This window comes from Propithecus coquereli, unplaced genomic scaffold (genome assembly GCF_000956105.1).
Source record: "Propithecus coquereli isolate 6110/MARCELLA unplaced genomic scaffold, Pcoq_1.0 Scaffold217, whole genome shotgun sequence".
NCBI classification, from domain to species: Eukaryota; Metazoa; Chordata; class Mammalia; order Primates; family Indriidae; genus Propithecus; species Propithecus coquereli.
The window spans coordinates 2,790,380-2,809,877 of NW_012146856.1; the positions used below are offsets into that span (position 1 = coordinate 2,790,380).

General features: G+C 47.2%; 1 protein-coding gene across 2 annotated transcripts; it reads left to right on the plus strand.

The window, feature by feature from the left end:
- Window positions 1-370: 370 nt before the first annotated feature.
- Window positions 371-5,540, plus strand: DBI (diazepam binding inhibitor (GABA receptor modulator, acyl-CoA binding protein)). 2 transcript variants are annotated; one of them, XM_012644675.1, is made up of 4 exons: window positions 371-503; window positions 1,535-1,652; window positions 3,729-3,791; window positions 5,239-5,540. In XM_012644675.1, the coding sequence occupies exons 1-4, from the start codon at window positions 495-497 to the stop codon at window positions 5,310-5,312; spliced, it is 264 nt and encodes an 87-aa protein (XP_012500129.1). In that variant the 5' UTR covers window positions 371-494; the 3' UTR covers window positions 5,313-5,540. The 2 variants fall into 2 exon arrangements, with proteins under 2 accessions (XP_012500129.1, XP_012500128.1); XM_012644674.1 differs by lacking the exon at window positions 371-503 and adding an exon at window positions 783-1,342.
- The last annotated feature ends 13,958 nt before the right edge of the window (window positions 5,541-19,498 follow it).

The following is a 19,498-nucleotide window of genomic DNA, read 5'->3' on the forward strand; positions in this document are numbered from 1 at the left end:
CTCAAGAGCAGCGGATCCTGCTCGCTCTCCCCAGGTCTCAGAGGTTACTTGCCCAGGGATGCAACTTCAGGCCGAGCAAGAGATTTAAGGAAACAAACTTGAGGACCTCTGCTCTTCGGCCTCCGCACCCTCCCTCTTGCCTCACAAGCCGCCTCCCACAGTGGCCGGGGACTGAACCCAGCCCCGGACCAACGTGCCCTCACTGCCAAGAGCGCCTTACTTCCGCGGTCCCCACCTGCTCCCGGCGTCCCCCTCGGCTCCTCCCGGCGCGTGCGCGAACAGGCCCACGTGGGCCCCGGAGGGGCGGGCGCCCGGCCGCGGCTGGGCACGCCCCTAGCGCAGACCTGGCTCCTGATTGGCTGTCCGGCGCTCTCCCGAGCAAGGCTGGGGAGCCCGGGCTGCGCCTCTAAAGGCGCTCTCCAGTGGAGTCCTTCGCTGCTGTTTTCTGCTCCTCGCCGCGTCCTCGAGCCCGGGATTTGTGCCGCACTGCCAGGATGTCCCAGGTACGGCGCGTGCCCGGCCGGGCTGCGAAGGTGTCCCGGGCGGGAGGCAGGTGCGGAACCTCCCGGGCTCTTTCCTGTAGTGCCAGCAGCTGCCCCTGGACCCCAGCCCAGCCCTGGTGTCGGCACAGAGCCTTGTGAGCGGAACTTTCCGTTTGCGGATGCCTGATATAAAACTGCTACCCCCTGCAACTGCCGGGGTGCGCTTGCCCACGGGGTGCGCTTCGCGGCGGTGCGGAGAGGCTGGGAGACGAGGGTGCGGGACAGGAAGGTGGGGGAGGGGGCGCACGGATTGCGGGGCTGGGAGGCTGAGCCCCACCCGCAGCGACCGGGGACTAGAGGCGTCGAGGCGGCGTGGGGGGCGGGCAGGCCGCGGCTGCGAGCTCGGAGGTCAGGGGGCGGGGGGTGCCGAATGCCCGGCTGCGGGGAGCGGAGAGGTGACCCAGAGGCCTTTCCTTCCCTCCGCTGTAGACTTCGGTACGGAGCCATGGGGGCGCGAGATTCCTCCCGCCCGCCTGTCCCCAATCCGGGCACGCGGACACAGGTCGGTGCTGACCGCCAGACCCCCGAGGAAGGCCCGCGGGCTTTGGCCGCTGAAAGTGCCACACCCGTGCGCAGTCCCCTTCTCAGCCGTTTTGGCCACGGTTAGCGCTTCATTGGAAGCCCGGCCATGCCCTAGTCTGGCCGCGTGGTGGCCAGCAGTTGGCTGCGCTGCCGTTCTACGGAGTGCACGCACCCTGCGGGCAAAGGCTCGCTGCCCCTGTCACCCTGCACCTCCAGCGCCTGGCGCCTGCTGCAGTGACAGCGCCCGAGACGTTGGTGTCAGTTGAATGAGTGAACAGGTGTATTTCCTCTTCTTGTGTTTCTGAATCTTTCTGGCTGCCCTGTTGGTGCTGCTGGCGGGGGAGACGCACTTGAGGGAGCTGCTTTCCTGGACTGTGTTGCAGGAGTGCCGCGGCTCTGTCCAGGCCGCAGCGACTCCTGCCCTCTCCCGCTCAGAGGGGCCTCATTCCTCTCCTCTCCCCTCCATTTAGGCTGAGTTTGAGAAAGCTGCCGAGGAGGTTAAGCACCTCAAGACCAAGCCAGCGGACGATGAGATGCTGTTCATCTACGGCCACTACAAACAAGCGACTGTGGGCGATGTAAATACAGGTATGCTGAGCCGAGGCTGGGAGGGCCCCTCCCCATCAAAGCCAGCCCAGCAGCCTTGACTGAAAGTCTGTGGAAACTTTCCTTGCAACCCCCACCCCGACCCCCCAGAGCTCTGCTCTTCAGATGGAGCATGGTGATGGTTCCTGGAGTTTCAACTGGGACAGTTTCCCCGAAAACCATGTTCAAGGATTCACAGTGTCTCAGGGAGCAGAGTTCAAGTCCTGGTTTTACAAGGGCTTTACTGGTTATCACCAGCAGCTCCTCTTTGCTAGGGAGTAGGCAAAGGCCCCAGCTTGGAAGAGACTTTCTCTAGGCTGTCAGCTCAGTAGTGGCTTTGTTGAACCCTACTGCTTCTGCCTCAGATGGGCAGGATCAAAGTCTGGCAGCCAGACCAGGCCTGATTTCATAAGCAGAGAAGCACCCGGCTTCTAGGGGCAGGTTAGAGGTGTTTTTGCTGACAACAATCTATACCTTCCTGGTGACCATTCACTCCCTATCCAGAATTCTTGGTACAGACTTTGAGGCTGTGCTTTGGACTACCATGTTCTATGATAATGTCTGTCCTGCCTTGGGCAGTTTTCATTTTGCCTCTAAGTCCCCGAAACTCAGGTGTATACTGAGTGTATACAGCACAGTGCATTCTGTACCAGGATTCATGACAGCACCGAAGGAGGTCTCTCATCCCCCTTTCAGGAGGAGGCTGAGCATGGCCCCCAATTCTATGGTAGCTGGGGTGGAGGGTGAAGCACGTGGACTGGCTGCCGGCCAGCTGGAGGCAGGAAGTGGTGCCCAGAGCTAAGGATCCTGACAATCCAAATCAAACCTTGTGATTCACACCGAGGACTTAGTCGAGGAAGGTACTGTGGCGAAGGTGAGTTTTACAGTGAGTTTATAAACTCTATCCTCCCAGGGAGGAGAGGGAAAAGTGAAGTGGGGGTGGCCAGAGGTGCTGAGATGCTTTTCTGCCAAACTGTTTTCACAGAGACTGGCCTCTGCCCACACTGGAACTACCTGTTTTCACATGAGTGTAGGAAGACTGGCTTGAGAATCTTTCAATTTCTGATCAGGGAGATATCATCGGCTCTCTCTAGAGCTGTACTGTTCAATATAATAGCCACTAGCCACATGTGGCTATTTAAATTTTAACTGAAAAATAGTTAAAGTTAAATAAAGTCAAGTTTAGTCTTTAATTGTAGGAGCCACATTTCAGGTGCTCAGTAGGTATACGTGGCAAGTGGCTTCTGAATTGGGTGTTGCAAATGTACGTTTCCATCATCGCAGAAAGAGCTGGGAAGAGCGCTGTTCCAGGAGTCTGATAACTGCAGGTGCAATTCGTCTCAGGTGCCCCTGGGAACGCTTCCCTGAAAGCACTCGGGGACACCACAGGTTTTCTCCGACACAATGTCCCAGGCTGTAGACTCTGATTGCTCCCCTTGGCTCTGTTGTCAGTGTGGCAGTGCAATAGGGGAGCAGGGAGGTAGTGTGTGTGTTTCCCAACTGCAGATGGTAACAGTTATGTAGGCATAAAGTCATGGAATAATTTAAAGAAACCTCGCCCTCAGTAAAGACTCCTGCAGATCAACAAGAAATAGACCAACAGTTTGGTAGCCAAATCGGGCAAGGATATGAACACACAGTTCACAGGAAAGGACACCCAGAAGATGGTAGTGATTGGGAGAGAATTTGTGTGGCTAAGAGTGGGAGAGAAACTTTATAGTATTCCCCTTTGTAGCTTTTAAATTTTGACCCCTGTGAATGGATGTTTAGTTAAAAAAAAAAAAAAAAAATATTTAAGTACAGTTTTTAGAAGGAGAAATTTTGGAGTTATTTAACATGTAAGACAAAAATGATCTGGTAATGAGAACAGTTTTCCTCCTGTTTTCTCTAGATTTTAAGTTTGGATTTCTATACACCTGGGTTTCCTAAGGCAGAACCTGCTGTACTAGACCCATGTAACTCCATGACGGAGCCAACAGGGAATAGGTGTAATAAAAGATGACTTTTATGGCCAGAAAGTTGATAAGTTCTCCATTAAAAGTTGAAGCAGATCTAATGTCTTTCCTTCCCTTGTTTAAGAACGGCCTGGGATGTTGGACTTCAAAGGCAAGGCCAAGTGGGATGCCTGGAATGAGCTGAAAGGTAATTGTTCTAATCAGTTCCCTCGTTTATGAAGCCCAGGGATGAAAGACTTCGTTATGGAGTATAAGGGGTGAGGAGAGAGAACAAAGTGGATGAGGCACATGGAGAAACCCGCCTGACCTGTGCCAGAAAGGAAAAAAAACCAGGCCACCTACTTTTTCTCCTAATACTGTGTATGCCTTTTCTAAGAGCACTACCTCTGAGCAGGGGTATCATCTGGAGAGGAGGGGCTGGGGACCAGGCCACTGAAAATTAGGTGGGGAGGTGGTATATTTGGTGTGGGCTTTGGATGTATTCAGAATAAGGGGTGGTTTCCTGCCCACAGCTCCCTTTCCCCTGCAAGGCTAGGCAGTGACCCCCTAGCCTGAGTGGCCCTCCCCAGTTCCCTCCCAGCCAGAGGGCACATAAGAGAGGGAATGAGCTAATGCATGGCGAGCCGCTGGCACATCGTAGACTCAGTGAATGGAGCTATTATATGCTAAGCACCAACAGCCAAGAAGTATCCAAGCTTCTACTTAATCACGTGCCACCTGTGGCAGCAAGACCCAAAAGTTGGCACCAAACTTCCTGGCAGCTTTAGTGTTCTCTCTGGCTAGTTTCTGAATAAGCCCTCTGTCTTCTTGCAAATGAGAAACTCTTGAATTCAGAAAAAGCCACAGTACAATAAATACACTCCTAGGATTTGCAAGTGACTGGAAAGGGAATGCCTGTCTGACTGTCCGTTCTCATCGGGCATTTCCACACCACCCTCAGGCCCCACGTGCTCGTCGTGCTTCACAACAAGCTCCGAGTCCCAGAGGGTCCTCTCCTTCCTACAGAATCCAGGATGCTGGGTGTCACCGTCTCTGAGGGATATGCTCGGTGCCCCTTTGTACTACAGTAGGAAGACAAAGATTTGTCTCATTCCCTTCCCAGAACCAGCTATTTTTGCTCAGAGTTTTCGAAACTTTTCTCATAGCTTTTCTCTGGGGAGAAGAGAGTGCCTGGCTTTGCTGTGTCGCTGCCAGCAACAGCTCTGGGAGGTAAGAGCCCAGCACAGAAATACTTCATAGGCCAAAGCCAACCGTGAGAGTCAGCAGGAACAGTGAAGTCACCACCGTGAGATTCCTGTCCATCCGGAGGGCCAGGCCTTTCTCCCGAGGCTCGCGCTGACCATCCGCCTACTGTCATGGGGGACGCATGTAGCCAGCAGGTAGACAACAGGCCTCAGCCAGCTCTGCCATGCATCCTGAGCGCAGTGGTTTATGGAGCATTCCCTGTGAGCCAGGCTCCTCGGATGCTTTAAGTCCTGTGCTTGGCAGGTCTCTGAGGTGTAGGTAGTGGAACCTCACCTTTACAGGTGAGAAACTGAGTCTCAGGGAGTTAAACCAGAGCTGTCTGGGGCTCTAAATCCTGCTGTTCTACCATGCTGCCTCCCTGACAAACAATCCTTGTCGATTCCTTGCAGGGACTACCAAGGAGGATGCCATGAAAGCTTACATCAACAAAGTAGAGGAGCTAAAGAAAAAATATGGAATATAAGAGACTGGATTTGGCTGCCAACCATGCATTTAACCTAACCTGATACGATGCCTTGTTTTTTCTAATACTGTGGGTGATGTGAAATAGTGAAAACAGCCAGGTAACCCAGTTCCTCAAGGCTGTTCAGGATACGGCTCTAACAGATTAGAGGCTAAAATGATTACTGACCTTTCCCAAGTAATTTTTATCTGAGATCAATTAAAAGTGTATTTGTTACTTTAAGTCTTTGGTAATCTGGGTTCTTGAAATGATTTCCTCTGTCTGTCCTTGCTTCCTTTTTCTAAAGATTTCCTCTGGAAGTGCTTTGGCTTAGCTCCTTCCACAGCCTGCTGGAATGTGAGGTGGGCAATGCTACCCTGTCCCCAGCCCAGGCTGTGCTCGCCCTTTGTGGGGAGGAAAAGGATCACAGAACTGGCCTTTCTCTCCTCCTCCTTCCTCCCAATTTCTGTCATACTGGGGAAGATTGGGGAGGCTGGCTGAGACTCCAGTGTGCAGGTAGTTCTGTCGGGGACACTGCTGGCCCCAGGCTTTGAGGGAGGCAGGGTTGACTAGTTTGAGATTTGTCTGAGGTCCAGTCAGAAACAGCGAGCACCTGACGTGAGTCCCATTGGAAGCCACGGGCGGCTGGGTGGGCAAGAGGAGCCCTGAGCAGGGAAGAGGGGGAGCGGGACCAGGGAGGCCGCAGAGAAGAAGGGCTAGAGCTTGACTCTGGAGGACATAAGTTGTTGTAAGGGAAGAAGGAAGACAGAGAGACCACTGTCAGGACCTTCCTTGCCAGATATTCCCCTTCTGTGCTTGCATTTATAATCTGACAGTCCTTTGAGATGGGGGGTGATACCCCATTATCAAATGATGGGGATTACCGTGCCCATTGTTCAAATGAGGAAATTAAGGCTCAGAGGTGACATACATGGGTCCAGACCAGGGCTCACTGGCCAGGAAGGCCCTGCCTGTCCCCTTCCACCACATTCCTTCTGTGCCCACTGGCTGCCACTCAGCTCTGCACCTCCAGCGTCTGTCAGACGGTGAGTGACATTGTCCCACTGGGCTAGCCCAAGATGCTGGTGCAAAAACCCTCACTTGACTGTGCATCTCACTCCTGAAGAGTGGCTTGGGAAAGCAGGTCCCATCTGCAAAGCTGGAGTTAGGGCACAGGGGAGCTGCACATTTGTAACCAACTCAGGTGACTCCGGGGCTCAACTAAGTTTGGAAGGTGCCCTCCCCTCTCCCTGGAAACTGGTTGTACTGGTTTCTCAGAAAGTGATGTTTGTGTGGTTCTGAGTCAGCGGCCTCAGGGCCATGCTGGCTCCCACAGCTCCCACAGTAGCCTGTGTACCGCCCAGGGGTGGCTCACAGGGTGTCGCCTGGGAAGAAACCAGATCAGCAATGGGGGCTCACCCGTCCTTACCTTCCCTGTGAGGAGCCCACAGCACCTCTGTGGTACTTCTCACCTCCAATCTGGCTTTGACGACAGGCTGACTTGCGCATCCCACTTGAGTCCCACTTCAGTCTCTCAGGTGCTGGGTCACTTATCTTCTTGGAGCCACAGTGCCATCTGGAAAATGGGTAGACTGCACCACGCAGGGCGGACAGCACCCGGGTCAGTGCTGGGCACGGAGCCTGCCAGAGGGCAGCTCGCTCGCAGGAGGTCTCCCCGGCACACACGCACCCTCCACACTCCCAACACGGTGCTGCTCCTCGCTTTGGCAGTGCTCCAATAACTTGGGGTCAACCATGCAAGTGTGTCTTGTCCAAGGATGTCCTTCTCACACCTGTTAGTTCCAAGATCCAGAAGTCTGGGAACCAGAGCTATTGATCAGGAACCAGACATCTCAAGGAAACAAGGAAAGGCCTCTGGATTGCAAGTTGAGGGCCTTGGGATCAGTCACTCCCTCAGTTAAAAAATGTCGGGCAAGTTATGTCACCTGTAAGCCTCAGTGTGTCCAACAATAAAATGGCGCTGAGCAGAAAGTGTCCATTGAAAGTCAGAGGAGGGGAAAAGAAGTTCCCAGGGCTGGCTGGCTTGACTGGAATCCAGCTTAGAAGTTGTGAGGGGGTGGGCTTAAGCACCCATGTGATTAAGGGTGCTTAAAATAAAATTACAGGTATTTGGAGTTGAGGATGAGCCAAGAGAGATCACCAGCGAGGGTGCGCTATCGCAGAGTTGCACCTCAGGGGTCTGAGTCAGGGCAAGACAAGGCCTGTGCCCTTTGCAGCTCCCATGGAAGAGAAGGTCAGAATGTGTCTTCCCTTAATTTTATGAGCACAACCAATCTCTCTTTCAAAAGGACCTGGAGTAACTAAGAACAAACCAAAAAATAAGGGAAGTCCTCTGCTGGACCCTAGAGTTTAAAGATAACTAAGACTCATCCTGGTCTTAAAGAGCTCTAAGCCACAAACCACAGCACAAGAGAAGTGCCCTGGGAGGCCCTCTCTACCCGCTGCAAAGAATGTCTCCCTGGCAACACCCCCTGCCTTGGACACAACTCAACCCTTGGAAGACTAGAAATTGGTCTAGTTTTTTAAGTTTTATGTCAATAATATCCTTGCTAAGTAATGAATGAACATAAGTCTAGACTAAATAGTTTCTTTTTTAATGTAGCTGTAAAGATAGCCCCATAAAGTCTTTCCAGGGAAATTGGTAAATATCAAAGATAGCACAGGACTCTGCACTTAGGAGGGATTATGATGAACAGCCCAAGGGTTTGATTTGTGGGGCCCCAAAGTACTTCACTGTGGTAGGTTGAATTGTCCCCCAAAAAACATGCCCAAGTCCTACCCCCTATACCTGTGAATGTGACCTTATTTGGAAATAGGATCTTTGTAGGTGTAATTAAGATAAGGATCTCCAGATAAGATCATCCTGGATTTAGGGTGGGCCCTAATCCAATGACTGGTGTCCTTGTAAGAGAGAAGAGAGGGATATTTGAGACAGACACAGAGAAGGGCACATGAAGATAGTGGCAGAGGTTGGAGCGATGCACCTCCAAGCCAAAGAATGCCAGGAACTGCAGCAACTGCCAGAAGCAGTTGCTGGGAGAGAGACATGGAACAGAGTCTCCCTCAGAGCCTCCAAAGGAACCAACCCTGCCAATATGTCCAGAATTCTGGGAGAACAAGTTTTGGTGGTTTTAAGTCACCCAGTGTGTGTATTGTTGCAGCAGCCCTAGGAAACAAGACACAGCTAACCACCTCTGTGTGGCTGCCAACAGACTGGTACCTTCCACCTAGGGCCATGTGAAGGTCTGTCTTCAAGTACAAATGGAACACCATTACCTGGCGTGTGCTCTTGAGAGTACAGTAATTCCTCCTTATCCTTGGAGGATACATTCCAAGACCTCCAGTGGATGCCTGAAACCACAGATAGTACTGAATGCTATTTATACAATTTTCTCCTCTGTATATGCCTATGATAAAGTTTAATTTATAAATTAAACACAGTGAGAGATTAATAATAATAAATAGAACAATTACGATAATATGCTTTAATAGAAGTTATGTGAATGTGGTTCTCTTTCAAAATACTGTTTGTTACAGAGCTTTATAATAGCAAAAAACTAATATGGTGACCAGGCTGTAATAAGTAATGCTTCCAACTCAGTGCCTTATAAAAATAAGTATGTATTTCTCGCTCATGGGTCTGCAGTGCAGCCATGACCCCAACCCTGATGGACTTCCCTGAGATCAGCTGAGCTTGAGCCCTGGTTGAGGTTTGGTTTCAGATACTGCTACATTCATGGTCCAGTACCTATCTGGAGTATGTTCTTCTGGAAGATAGCAGAAAGTGCAAGAGGCCAAATCAAGTGGTTTGACCTTGTGAGAGACTCTGCTTGGGTTATATCTGCTCATGGTCAAAACAAGTCTGTGGTCAAGCCCCAAGTCAGTAGGGCAGGGATGTTCACTCTGCCTCCTCCAGTGGGAGACACTAAGAGTTTCATTGCAAATAACATGGATATGTGTCTTAGTCCATTGTGTTGCTATGAAGGAATACCTGAGGCTGGGTAATTTATGAAGAAGGTTTATTTGGTTCACAGTTCTTCAGACTCTACAAGAAGCATGGCCCTGGCATCTGCATCTGGCGAGGGCCTCGGGCTGCTTCCACTCATGGCAGAAGGGGGAGGGGAGCCAGCGTGTGAGAGATCACATAGTGAGAGAGGAAGCAAGAGAGAGGGCAGGAGGTGCCAGGCTTTTTTTTTATAACAACCAGTTCTCTCAAGAATTAAGAGAGAGAACTCACTTGCATAAGAATGCCACCAAGGCATTGATGAGGGATCTGCCCCCACAACCCAGACACCTCCCACTAGGCCCCACCTCCAACACTGGAGATCAAATTCCAACACTAAACTTGGTGGGGCCAGATGAACCACATCCGAATCATAGCAATATGGAATTCTGTTACACAGAGGAAGAGAAAAATTGGGAACAATGATCCAGAAAAGAGCATAGGCATGGGAGCTGGGCAGTCCTGCATCACAATCACGGGTCCACCACTAATGCTCTTGACCAAAGGACGTCCTTTTGGTCCACAAAGGTCATCTCTGCCAAACAAGTGTCTCATTTCAGAAAGAACACACATAGAGTGATGAAAGAGAAAACATGAGCGGATGTGATATAAGGAGTTCCAGCAGACATACTGAACCATGAGGAGAACTTGAGGATAGAAACAGAGATAGAAGGATCTTGATTCCTGATGCCTCTGAAGAAATGTTAAATTATCCCTGGGCTGCTTACCTGAAGATTTCTTTTTGTACGAGGATAGGCTTATGGCTAAATCCTGGCCAATGATATGTAAGCAGAGGTACCCCTGTGTGTTGGAACCTCTTTTCTCAGGGCACTGTTACACGCAGCCAAATGCACTTCCCGCACGATCCAGGTATTGGGACTGGTCAGGACTGTGCCCATATAAAGTAAGTATGGTAAAATCCTAGTGTATGGGACCTAGGATTCTGGAACAGAAACTACTGCATTTATTGTTATCTGGGAGGGGGTCTCAAAAATTTGATGCTCCAGGAGCAGAAAATGAATAGGGTACAAATTTAGGGAGGTCTTTTGAGTAAGAAAAATTTCTTGAATTTGGGTTGTGAGCATATATTTCAGTATTTGCTATATTAGTCTCTGCACTTTTCTGTTTTCAGTATTTTTTAAAATATTGGGGGAGTGGAAATCATCTTAGTAATCCTCCAGGTCACATGGGCATGAGAAGGATCCCTACAAACTCCCCCACTGTTGAGGGAAGTGCTTTGGCTTAGATCACTGTGGTGAATTGGATGATTATTCCCAACCCTTTAGACCTTCCCTGTAAAGAAGTACGTACCTGTGCCCTTCCCTGTGCCACCCTGGAGAGCCTCCATGAGAAGAGGGGGTCCTCATCCCCACCGTTGACTCCGGCTTGGTCATGTGACTTGCTTTGGCCAATGAAACGTGATCAGGCATGATGCAAGCAGGAGCTTTAAATGTGCTTACTTGGCTTGTCTTGCCATCTTGCACTTCTGCCATCTGCCATGAGAAGGTGCCAAGAAGCAGCTGTTGCCAGGTGGATGAGAGACAGGTAGAGCATAACTGAACCTAGCCACAGCCTAGAGTCAAGTCCAAATGATCCCAGACAAGCCTGGCAGAGCCACATCAGCGGAAGCCCTGTGAGCTAGAAATTGATGTACAAATGTTGTTGTAAGCTACTGAGTCTTAGGGCTTGCTGGTCGCGCAGCGTTATTGCAGCAGACATTGACAGCAGACGTCTGACGCTTCTGCCTGCCTGGCATCCCTTCTCTCGCTCTGCTAATAACAATTCCTCTTTCTTCTGGGACCCTGCCAAAAGGTGGTTCTGGCAGGCGGCCAGTCACAGTACCTCATCCCGGAAGTGGACATTTCATGAGTCCATTCAAAGCAGCAGGAAGGAGAAAGAAAGGAAAAAAGGGCACCCTTCTTTTTTAAAGATCTGTGGTTAGCAGAATAATGATCTCCCCAAAGATGTTCATGTCTGAATCCCCAGAAGCTGCAAATACACGAGGCTGCTGGCAAAGAGGAAATAAGGTTGCTAATCTACAGACTTTAGGATGGGGAGAGTATCCTGGATTATCTAAATGTGCCCATTGTCGTCACAAGGGTCCTTAAGCGCGGAAGAAGCAGGCAGAACAGTCATTGTCAGTGGCACAAGGTAAGAACGACTCAACCGGCCATCACTGACTTTGAAGATGGAAGGGCCCCCTAGTCAAGGCATGTGGCAGCCTCTAGAAACTAGAGCAGGTGAGGAAATAGATACCCCCCCCCCCGCCGGAGCCCCAGAAGAAACAGCCCTTCTGACACCTTGACTTTAGCCTAGTGAGACCCACGTCAGACTTCGGGCCCCCAGAACTATAAGACAATAAATTTGTGTTGTTTTAAGCGGCTAAATTTGTAGTGATCTGCTACAATGATAGGAGATTAATACGGGATCTTTCCATAAGGGACCACACACACCTCTGCTTACGTGGCATTGGGCAGAATCCCACCACATAGCCTAGCTCCAGGAGAGACCAGGCACATGGCCAACCTGGATACAATCAGGACATCGATCCCAGGGAAAAGGGAGAACATATGTTGGAGGAGACCGATGGCAGCCTCAGTCACAGAATCCCATTCCTCTGGCCATGGCGACTTTCCAGAGGTGGGCATATGACTCAACAGACTAGCTCTTCCCTCAGATTTTATTTCGACATTAGAAGAGAAATCTCCTCATGGAGTTACTAGTGGGACTGACACAAGCCTGGAGCTCACTGCAGCCTTTCCCTATGCCCCCCGCCAGGAGAGAATGAGTTCAACAACAAAGAGAGGAAGAGCTAAGAAATGGAGATTGTCTTAGTTACCCATCTGTGTAATAAGTCACCCTCAAAATTAGTGGTTTTAAACAATAACAATAATTGTATTATTATTCTCATGGTTCTGGGGTTGACTGGCTCAGCTGGATGAGTCTGGCTTAGTATTGCTTAGTGGCTGCAGCCAGGTGATGGCCAAGGCCGGAGTCATCTCAGTTTCCTCCTGCGCCCGTCTGGTGGTTGGTTGATGTTGGCTGTTGGCCAGAGCACCTACACTTGGCTCTCCGCGTGGCTTGGGCTTCCTCACAGCATGGTGGCTGGTTCCCAGAGCAAGTATCCCCAGAGACCCAGGCAGGATCCGTGACATCTTTTATGACCTCGCTTCATAAATCATGTAGCATCCCTCCCACTATAGTCATAAGGCCACCCAAATTCAAGGTGGGTGGATTCAATTCCCATCTCTTGATGGGAGGAATGTCAAAGTCATAGTGTAGAAAAGGCACGTGACATGGGAGAGTCTGTTGCAACTATTTTTGGAAAATAGCAGCTGCCAGAGATTCATGATATTATCACATGAGGCTTCAATCAAGCTGTCCTTTCCGAATAACTAAACCAGTACATCTCCTTTCTGCTTACGCCAGCGCGATGTGGGTTACTGTCACTTCATGGCTACAGCAATGTAAGGCACATCTCTCAGGGCAACTCTAAGAATTACATGAGTGATAATGTTTGTAAAATTTCCACCCCAATGGCAAACAGGAAGGGCCCCATAAGTGGCAGTTCCCTTACCCCTGTTCCTTCTCTTCCAGTGAACTTTCACTTTCTCTGTGGATGGTGGAAATTTGTCACTAATGCCATCTCTGTTGCAAGACGCCAGTAGCAGCAACCTTTGCCACTATGGACAGTTCATAGCCCCGTCTTGCGATCACACTCTCAGGAGGTTTTATGCTATGTTGCTCCAGCCCAGTGCAGACGGAGCTCTGCTCTTTAGCTGTGGTCTTCGTTCCTTCCAATCACTGACTTAACGCTCCCATCAGTGTGATTCTAAACTGGGACCTGCCCTGTCTTCATATTATAAGCAAAAGATGTAAGAGATTTTAAGGAAGGCTTTGACAATACAGTTTCTTTAAATACATCACATCCTCAATCCCTGGATAGAAATCTGCTCCATATCACATTTTTAGAATGCTGCATTTTAAGAAATATTTTTCCAAACATGAAAAGCAATATGCATACATTTCAGAAAATTTAGAAAATACTGAAAACTATGACAAAGAGAACAAATAATTTCTTATAATCTTTTAGCATATATTGGGAATCCCATCGTGTATCTAGTTTTATAACCTGATTTTTCTTCCCTAAAAGTATGTCATGAAAAATGTCTGTATAATATTTGTATCACATTGTTAAACTATAATTTAATTAGTACCCTGATAGGCAATATGCCATTTTTTTCTGTCACTATAATAACTTGTTAAATAAATATCTTTATATGTAGATATTTGAAAACATTTTGATTTTTTGCCCTTAGAAAAGATATATCCTTGGATATAACTCAGGAGTCCCCAACCTATGGTGAGTTGTATAATTATTTCATTATATATTACAATGTAATAATAATAGAAATAAAGTGCACAATAAATGTAATGCACTTGAATCATCCCAGAACCAACCCATCCCTTCCCCAGTCTGTGGAAAAATTGTCTTCCATGAAAACTGTCCCTGGTGCCAAAAAGATTAGGGACCGCTGATAACTTATTGATTGAAAATATATGACCTTTTACTACATTGATAAATTATTTCCATGAAGTAATGTATAAAAGTGTCCTCTCATCAATTCCTTGCTAGCATCAAGTATTATCATTTTAAAAATTGTTGTTTGTATAATTTAGCCAATAAAAAATGGGATCTTGCAGTTTCAGGCTCCCTTGAAAGTGAAAAAGGGTTGTGGTGGCCTTCTTCAGGGTTCTCTTCAGTGACTTCTGACGTGCCCTCTCCCAGCCCCCATCCTCTGGGCCATCTTGCATAATTCTCTTTCCTGTTAGACTTAGCTCTCCTCACAGACTTTTCTTTTCCAGTTCCAGCTCTGCTCTCCGGAGTCTATTTCTGTCAGGGAGCAGCAGGTCAGCTATTTTCCATTAACCGACGTAGTGTGTGTTAAATGGTTAACTAAGAACCCTCTGGAGCCAGGACAGGTGTTGACTGGGGCTATGCCTGCCCAGGAAAGCGCTATCGTCCTGTTCTCATTTCTGCCCAGTGGGGCACAGCAGCCTCCCCCTCGCAGGGCAGGCTGGATACAGACTACAGAGGGGCCAAAAGCCATGCCCCTACTACTAGCATCACTGCCAACAGTATCTAAGGAAGCAAACTTCCTTAACAGTGCATGCGATCAAGACTTAAATGCTTAAAAAGGAACCTGGAGGCCGGGTGCAGTGGCTCACACTTGTAATCCTAGCACTCTGGGAGGCCAAGGTGGGAGGATTGCTTGAGCTCAGGAGTTCAAGACCAGCCTGAGCAAGAGCGAGATCCCGTCTCTACTAAAAATAGAAAAAAAATTAGCCGGGCATCATGATGTGTGCCTGTAGTCCCAGCTACTCGGGAGGCTGAGGCAGGAGGCTGAGACAGGAGGATCACTTGAGCCCAGGAGTTGGAGGTTGCTGTGAGCTAGGCTGACCCCACGGCACTCTACTCAGGGCAACAGAGTGAGACAGAGTCACAGAGTCTTCAAAAAAAGAGGAAAAGAAAGAAAAAAGGAACTTGGAGATATTGCATGGACAGAGATTATGAGTCATCTAGAAGTGGTTAAAAAAAAAAAAAAAAGGAACCTGGAGCTCTTGCATAGGCAAAGACTGTGAGTCATCTAGAATTGGTGATCCGGGCTCTGAGTGAGGAAGCCACTCTCCAGCAGAGAGAGCCACAGGACAGATGGCAGGACACACAGAGGGAGCCGAGGATCCACAGAACAGAAATCATTCTCTTAGCCACACAAAACACTAATGGACTTTCCATTTATTATTTCTTTCCATTTTATTATGAAACTTTCCAAACATACATCAAAGTTGAAAAACTTTTACAGCAAACACTCATTACTTCTGGAACTAATAAGCAAAAATAGCAAGGTTACAGAATACAAGGTTAATATACAAAAGTCAGTTACTTTCCTATATACAAAATGGAACTTGAAATTAAAAACATAAAACCATAGATCTTATCACAGCATTTTACTCCTGTGCCTTTATCATGTATCGGTCCACCTATCCATCCCTCTATCTATCCAGCAATCTGAATTATTTTTTGATGTATTTCAAAGTAAATTGCAGATGTCAGTACGCTTACCCCTAAAGACTTAAGCATGTATATTATTAACTAAAGTTCCATATTTGTTTACAGTTCCATGATTTCTTTGGGGCAAAATTTACATACAACAAAATGCACATATCTAAAATATACCATGTGATGAGTTTTAATAAATGCATATACTTATACTAGCCAGATCCTTATCAAAATATAGAACATTATCATCAATCTAGAAAGTTCTTTCATGCCCTTTCCCAGTCAATATCTGTCTTTATGCTCCCAGAAGCAAATACTGCTCTTTTTTTCTACCATACATTAGTTTTGCCTGTTCTGCAACTTCATATAGTTGAAATTATACATTTGTATTCCTTTGTGTGAGGCTTCTTTTACTCTAAGGACACCTTATTACAAAGAGGAAACTGGCAAACTGTTGGGCCTGCAAGGACCCTGTTTTCATTCTAGGATGAAAGAAAAACTTTTCCCACTAACTAGAATTTAAAATGACAATGGGAAACACCATCAAGAAGTGCAAAGGCTTCCTTGCTCAATCTATGAGGCCAGAAGTACCCATATACAAAAAACAAACAAAGATATTACAAGAAAACTACAGACCAATATATCATATCCCACGAACATAGATGCAAAAATCTTCAACAAAATATTAGCAAATTAACTCTATAGTCTGATAGAAAAGATTTATATACCACAACTAAGTGGGATTTGTCTCAAGTATGCAAGGATGGCTCAACATTCAAAAATCAATTAATGTTGCCCATCACATCAGCAGGCTAAAAGAGAAAAATCAGGCCAGGCGCAGTGGCTCATGCCTGTAATCCTAGCACTCTGGGAGGCTGAGGCAGGAGGATTGCTCAAGGTCAGGGGCTTGAGACCAGCCTGAGCAAGAGCAAGACTCCACCTCTACTGAAAATAGAAAGAGATTAACCAGACAACTAAAAATATATAGAGAAAAAACTAGCTGGGCATGGTGGTGCAGGCCTGTAGTCCCAACTACCTGGGAGACTGAGGCAGGAGTATTGCTTGAGCCCAGGAGTTTGAGGTTGCTGTGAGCTAGGCTGATGCCACGGCATTCTAACTAGCCCAGGCAACAGAGTGAGACTCTGTCTCAAAAAAAAAAAGAAAAGAAAGAAAAAGAAAAATCACATGATCATATCAACAATTGCAGAAAAAGCATTTGACAAAATTCGATTTGATTAAAAAAAAAACAAAACATTGGGTAAACTAAGAATAGAGGAGGAACGTCCTCAACTTGATAGGAATTTCTACCAAAAAAATCTCCAGTTAACAAAAAAGCTTTCCCACTAAGGAAATAAGGAAGAAGGCAGTGCTGTCCCCTCTTACCACTCTTTTTCAACATTGTACTAGAAGTTCTAGCTAATGCCGTGAGCCAAGAAAAGAAAGTAAAAAGAATAGAGATTGGGAAAGAAGAAATAAAACTTTCTTTGTTCACAGATGATATGATCATCTGTGTAGAAAATCAGAAAGAATTTAAAAAAACCTTCTGGAACTAATGAGCAATTATTGCGAGGTTGCAGGATATAAGTTTAATATACAAAAGTCAATTACTTTCCTATATACCAAGTAGAATTTGAAATTAAGAACATAATACCATTTTCATTAATATCCCCCTGAATTCCTTAGTTATAAATCTAACAAAATATGTACAAGATTTTTATGAGGAAAACTGTAAAACTCTGATGAATGAAATCAAAGATGAACTAAATAAATGGAGAGATAGTACATGTTTATGGACAGGAGGACTCAGTGTTGTCAAGATGTCAGTTCTTCCTCAGGTTGATCTATAAATTCAATGCAGTTGCAATCAAAATCTTATCAAGTTATTTTTTGGATATCAACAAACTAATTCTAAAGTTTATATGGAAAAGGAAAAGACCCAGAATAGCCAATACAACATTGAAGGAGAAGTAAAAAGCTGGAGGACTGACACTACCTAATGTCAAGACTTCCTATAAAGCTCCAATAATCAAGACAGTGTAGTATTGGACAGTGCAGTAGGGTGAAAGAATAGACAGCCTAGAGGTAGAACCACATAAACATAGTGAACTGATCTTTGACAAATGAGCAAAGACAATGCGATGGAGAAAGATCTTCAACAAATGGCGCTGGAGCAACTGGACATAAGTTGGACTTTATTAAAATTAAATAATATGGAATATTCACACAATGGAATAATATACAGTAATGAATGGACAAACTACAACCCCACGCATTGCAGCTTGTCAGAAGGACAGGTGGAGAGATGGTGTAACTGCTCCCTGGCGGAGCAGGCCCAGATGGGGAGGAAGGAAGCCCTTGGGGCCTGAGGAACAAAGTGCGCAGCCCCCAGAGAGAGAGCTCCAGGACAGGGTGCTTAGACCATGGGATTCGCTTCAGTGCAGGCAGGCCAGGGTTCACATCCTGGCTCTGCCACTTGCTACTAACCTCTCCGAGACTCCATTTACTCATCTCTAAAGGGGATTATTATGAGGATTGGATGAAATCAAATGTGTTCAGATATAAAAAGTGCCTGGCATCCAGCACCTGCTCAGTAATTGGGGAGATTTTTATTGTGTGGAGGGAATGAGAACTTGGTGTATAAATTCCAGAAGATGCAAAGAAGTCCTTAGCTATGCCGATCACATAGCCGACCCCTCCTCTGAGTTCCTGCAATATCCTATGTATAAGTCTCCCAGTGGCATGGACTCTAAATGATCTTTTTACGCATTGGTTGGCCCCATTGCCTACCAGCCAGTGGAATTGGAACTGTACCTGGCACACGTTCCGTATGTGCGTTCAAAGAGTGAACCTTTAAAGGAAGCATTGGAGCTCCCTCTGGAGGCCAAGGGAAGAACTACGACTGACCCAGCCATCATTGTAGGGGTCCCTGCAAGGTTACTCAAGTCCTGTTGTCTGGCTGACCATGCAGCCTCTCTTTTTGATAGCTGGAAACTACACTGCAAGAGTAGATTTATACTGAATCCTGAACTTTTTATGCAGAGCTCAATCCCGGACCCCACCCCTGCTTCTTGCCACCTGCCTGGTGGGACCTGAGGAGTGCAGTGCCTGCTTCTCTGGTTCACCTCTTGGTGCCCTCCCCCAACCCAACCTCCCCCTGCCCAGCTGGCCCCAGGCTGTGGCACTCCTGTACACCCTTGAAAAAACGGTTCCCTCCTTCCTCAAACTGGCAACTGTCTCCCCTTCCCACCCACCCACATGGACACCTTCCTATCACAGAACCATAAATGCCTTGTTACAATTATTTGTCAGCACAACTGCCTGCTCCCCCCTGGGTAAGGTCCTTGAAGACAGGGCTGTATCTTCTCGTGATAACCGCTACACTACGGACACCAGGCAGGGCTGTATCTGCTCTGTCTCTGTATCCTCAGAGCTTAGCCATGTAAAGCCTTAGTAAATACTTATTGAATGGACGAGCAGATGGATGTCAAAACTCCATCTCCTTCTTGTCTTCCTCAGCTCTATCCTCTTCAAAGTATTCTAAAACAAATGATGTTAGTAAACCCCACTGCCGTCAGTCATTACCACGATTAAGATACAGTAGTCCCCCTTACCTGCAGTTTTGCTTTCCAAGTTTTCAGTCACCTGTGGTCGAATATTATATACAATAAAATATTTTGAGAGACAGACCAACCACATCCACATAATAAAAGTTATTTTATTACAGGATATCGTCATATTTGCTCTATTTTATTGTTAGTCACTGTTGTTAATCTCTTACTGTGCCTAATTTATAAATTAAACTTTATCATAGGTATGCACATATAGGAAAAACATTATATATAGGGTTCAGCACTAACTGCAGTTTCAGACATCCATTGGGGTCTTGGAATGCATCCACCATGGATAAGGGGGACGACTGTAATGTTATTTGCTGTAACAGCTGAGTAAAAAATCTCAGTGGCTCCATACAATAGAATTTTATGCTCAACCATGGGGAGCCCAAAACAGAGTTTCTGCTCAGTGGATGGTTCCTTCTGGTTCTACCCATGCCTTCCTCTGCAGCCTTGGGGACCTCTGTATTCAGCCTATGGCCTGGGAAAGACAAGGGAGGTGTTTGTGGCC

Excerpts from the sequence above, each read along its gene's own strand:
- DBI (XM_012644674.1), top strand. Across the intron at positions 1,653-3,728 it reads TGTGGGCGATGTAAATACAG|AACGGCCTGGGATGTTGGAC; the intron begins GTATGCTGAGCC and ends CCCTTGTTTAAG. Across the intron at positions 3,792-5,238 it reads TGCCTGGAATGAGCTGAAAG|GGACTACCAAGGAGGATGCC; the intron begins GTAATTGTTCTA and ends GATTCCTTGCAG.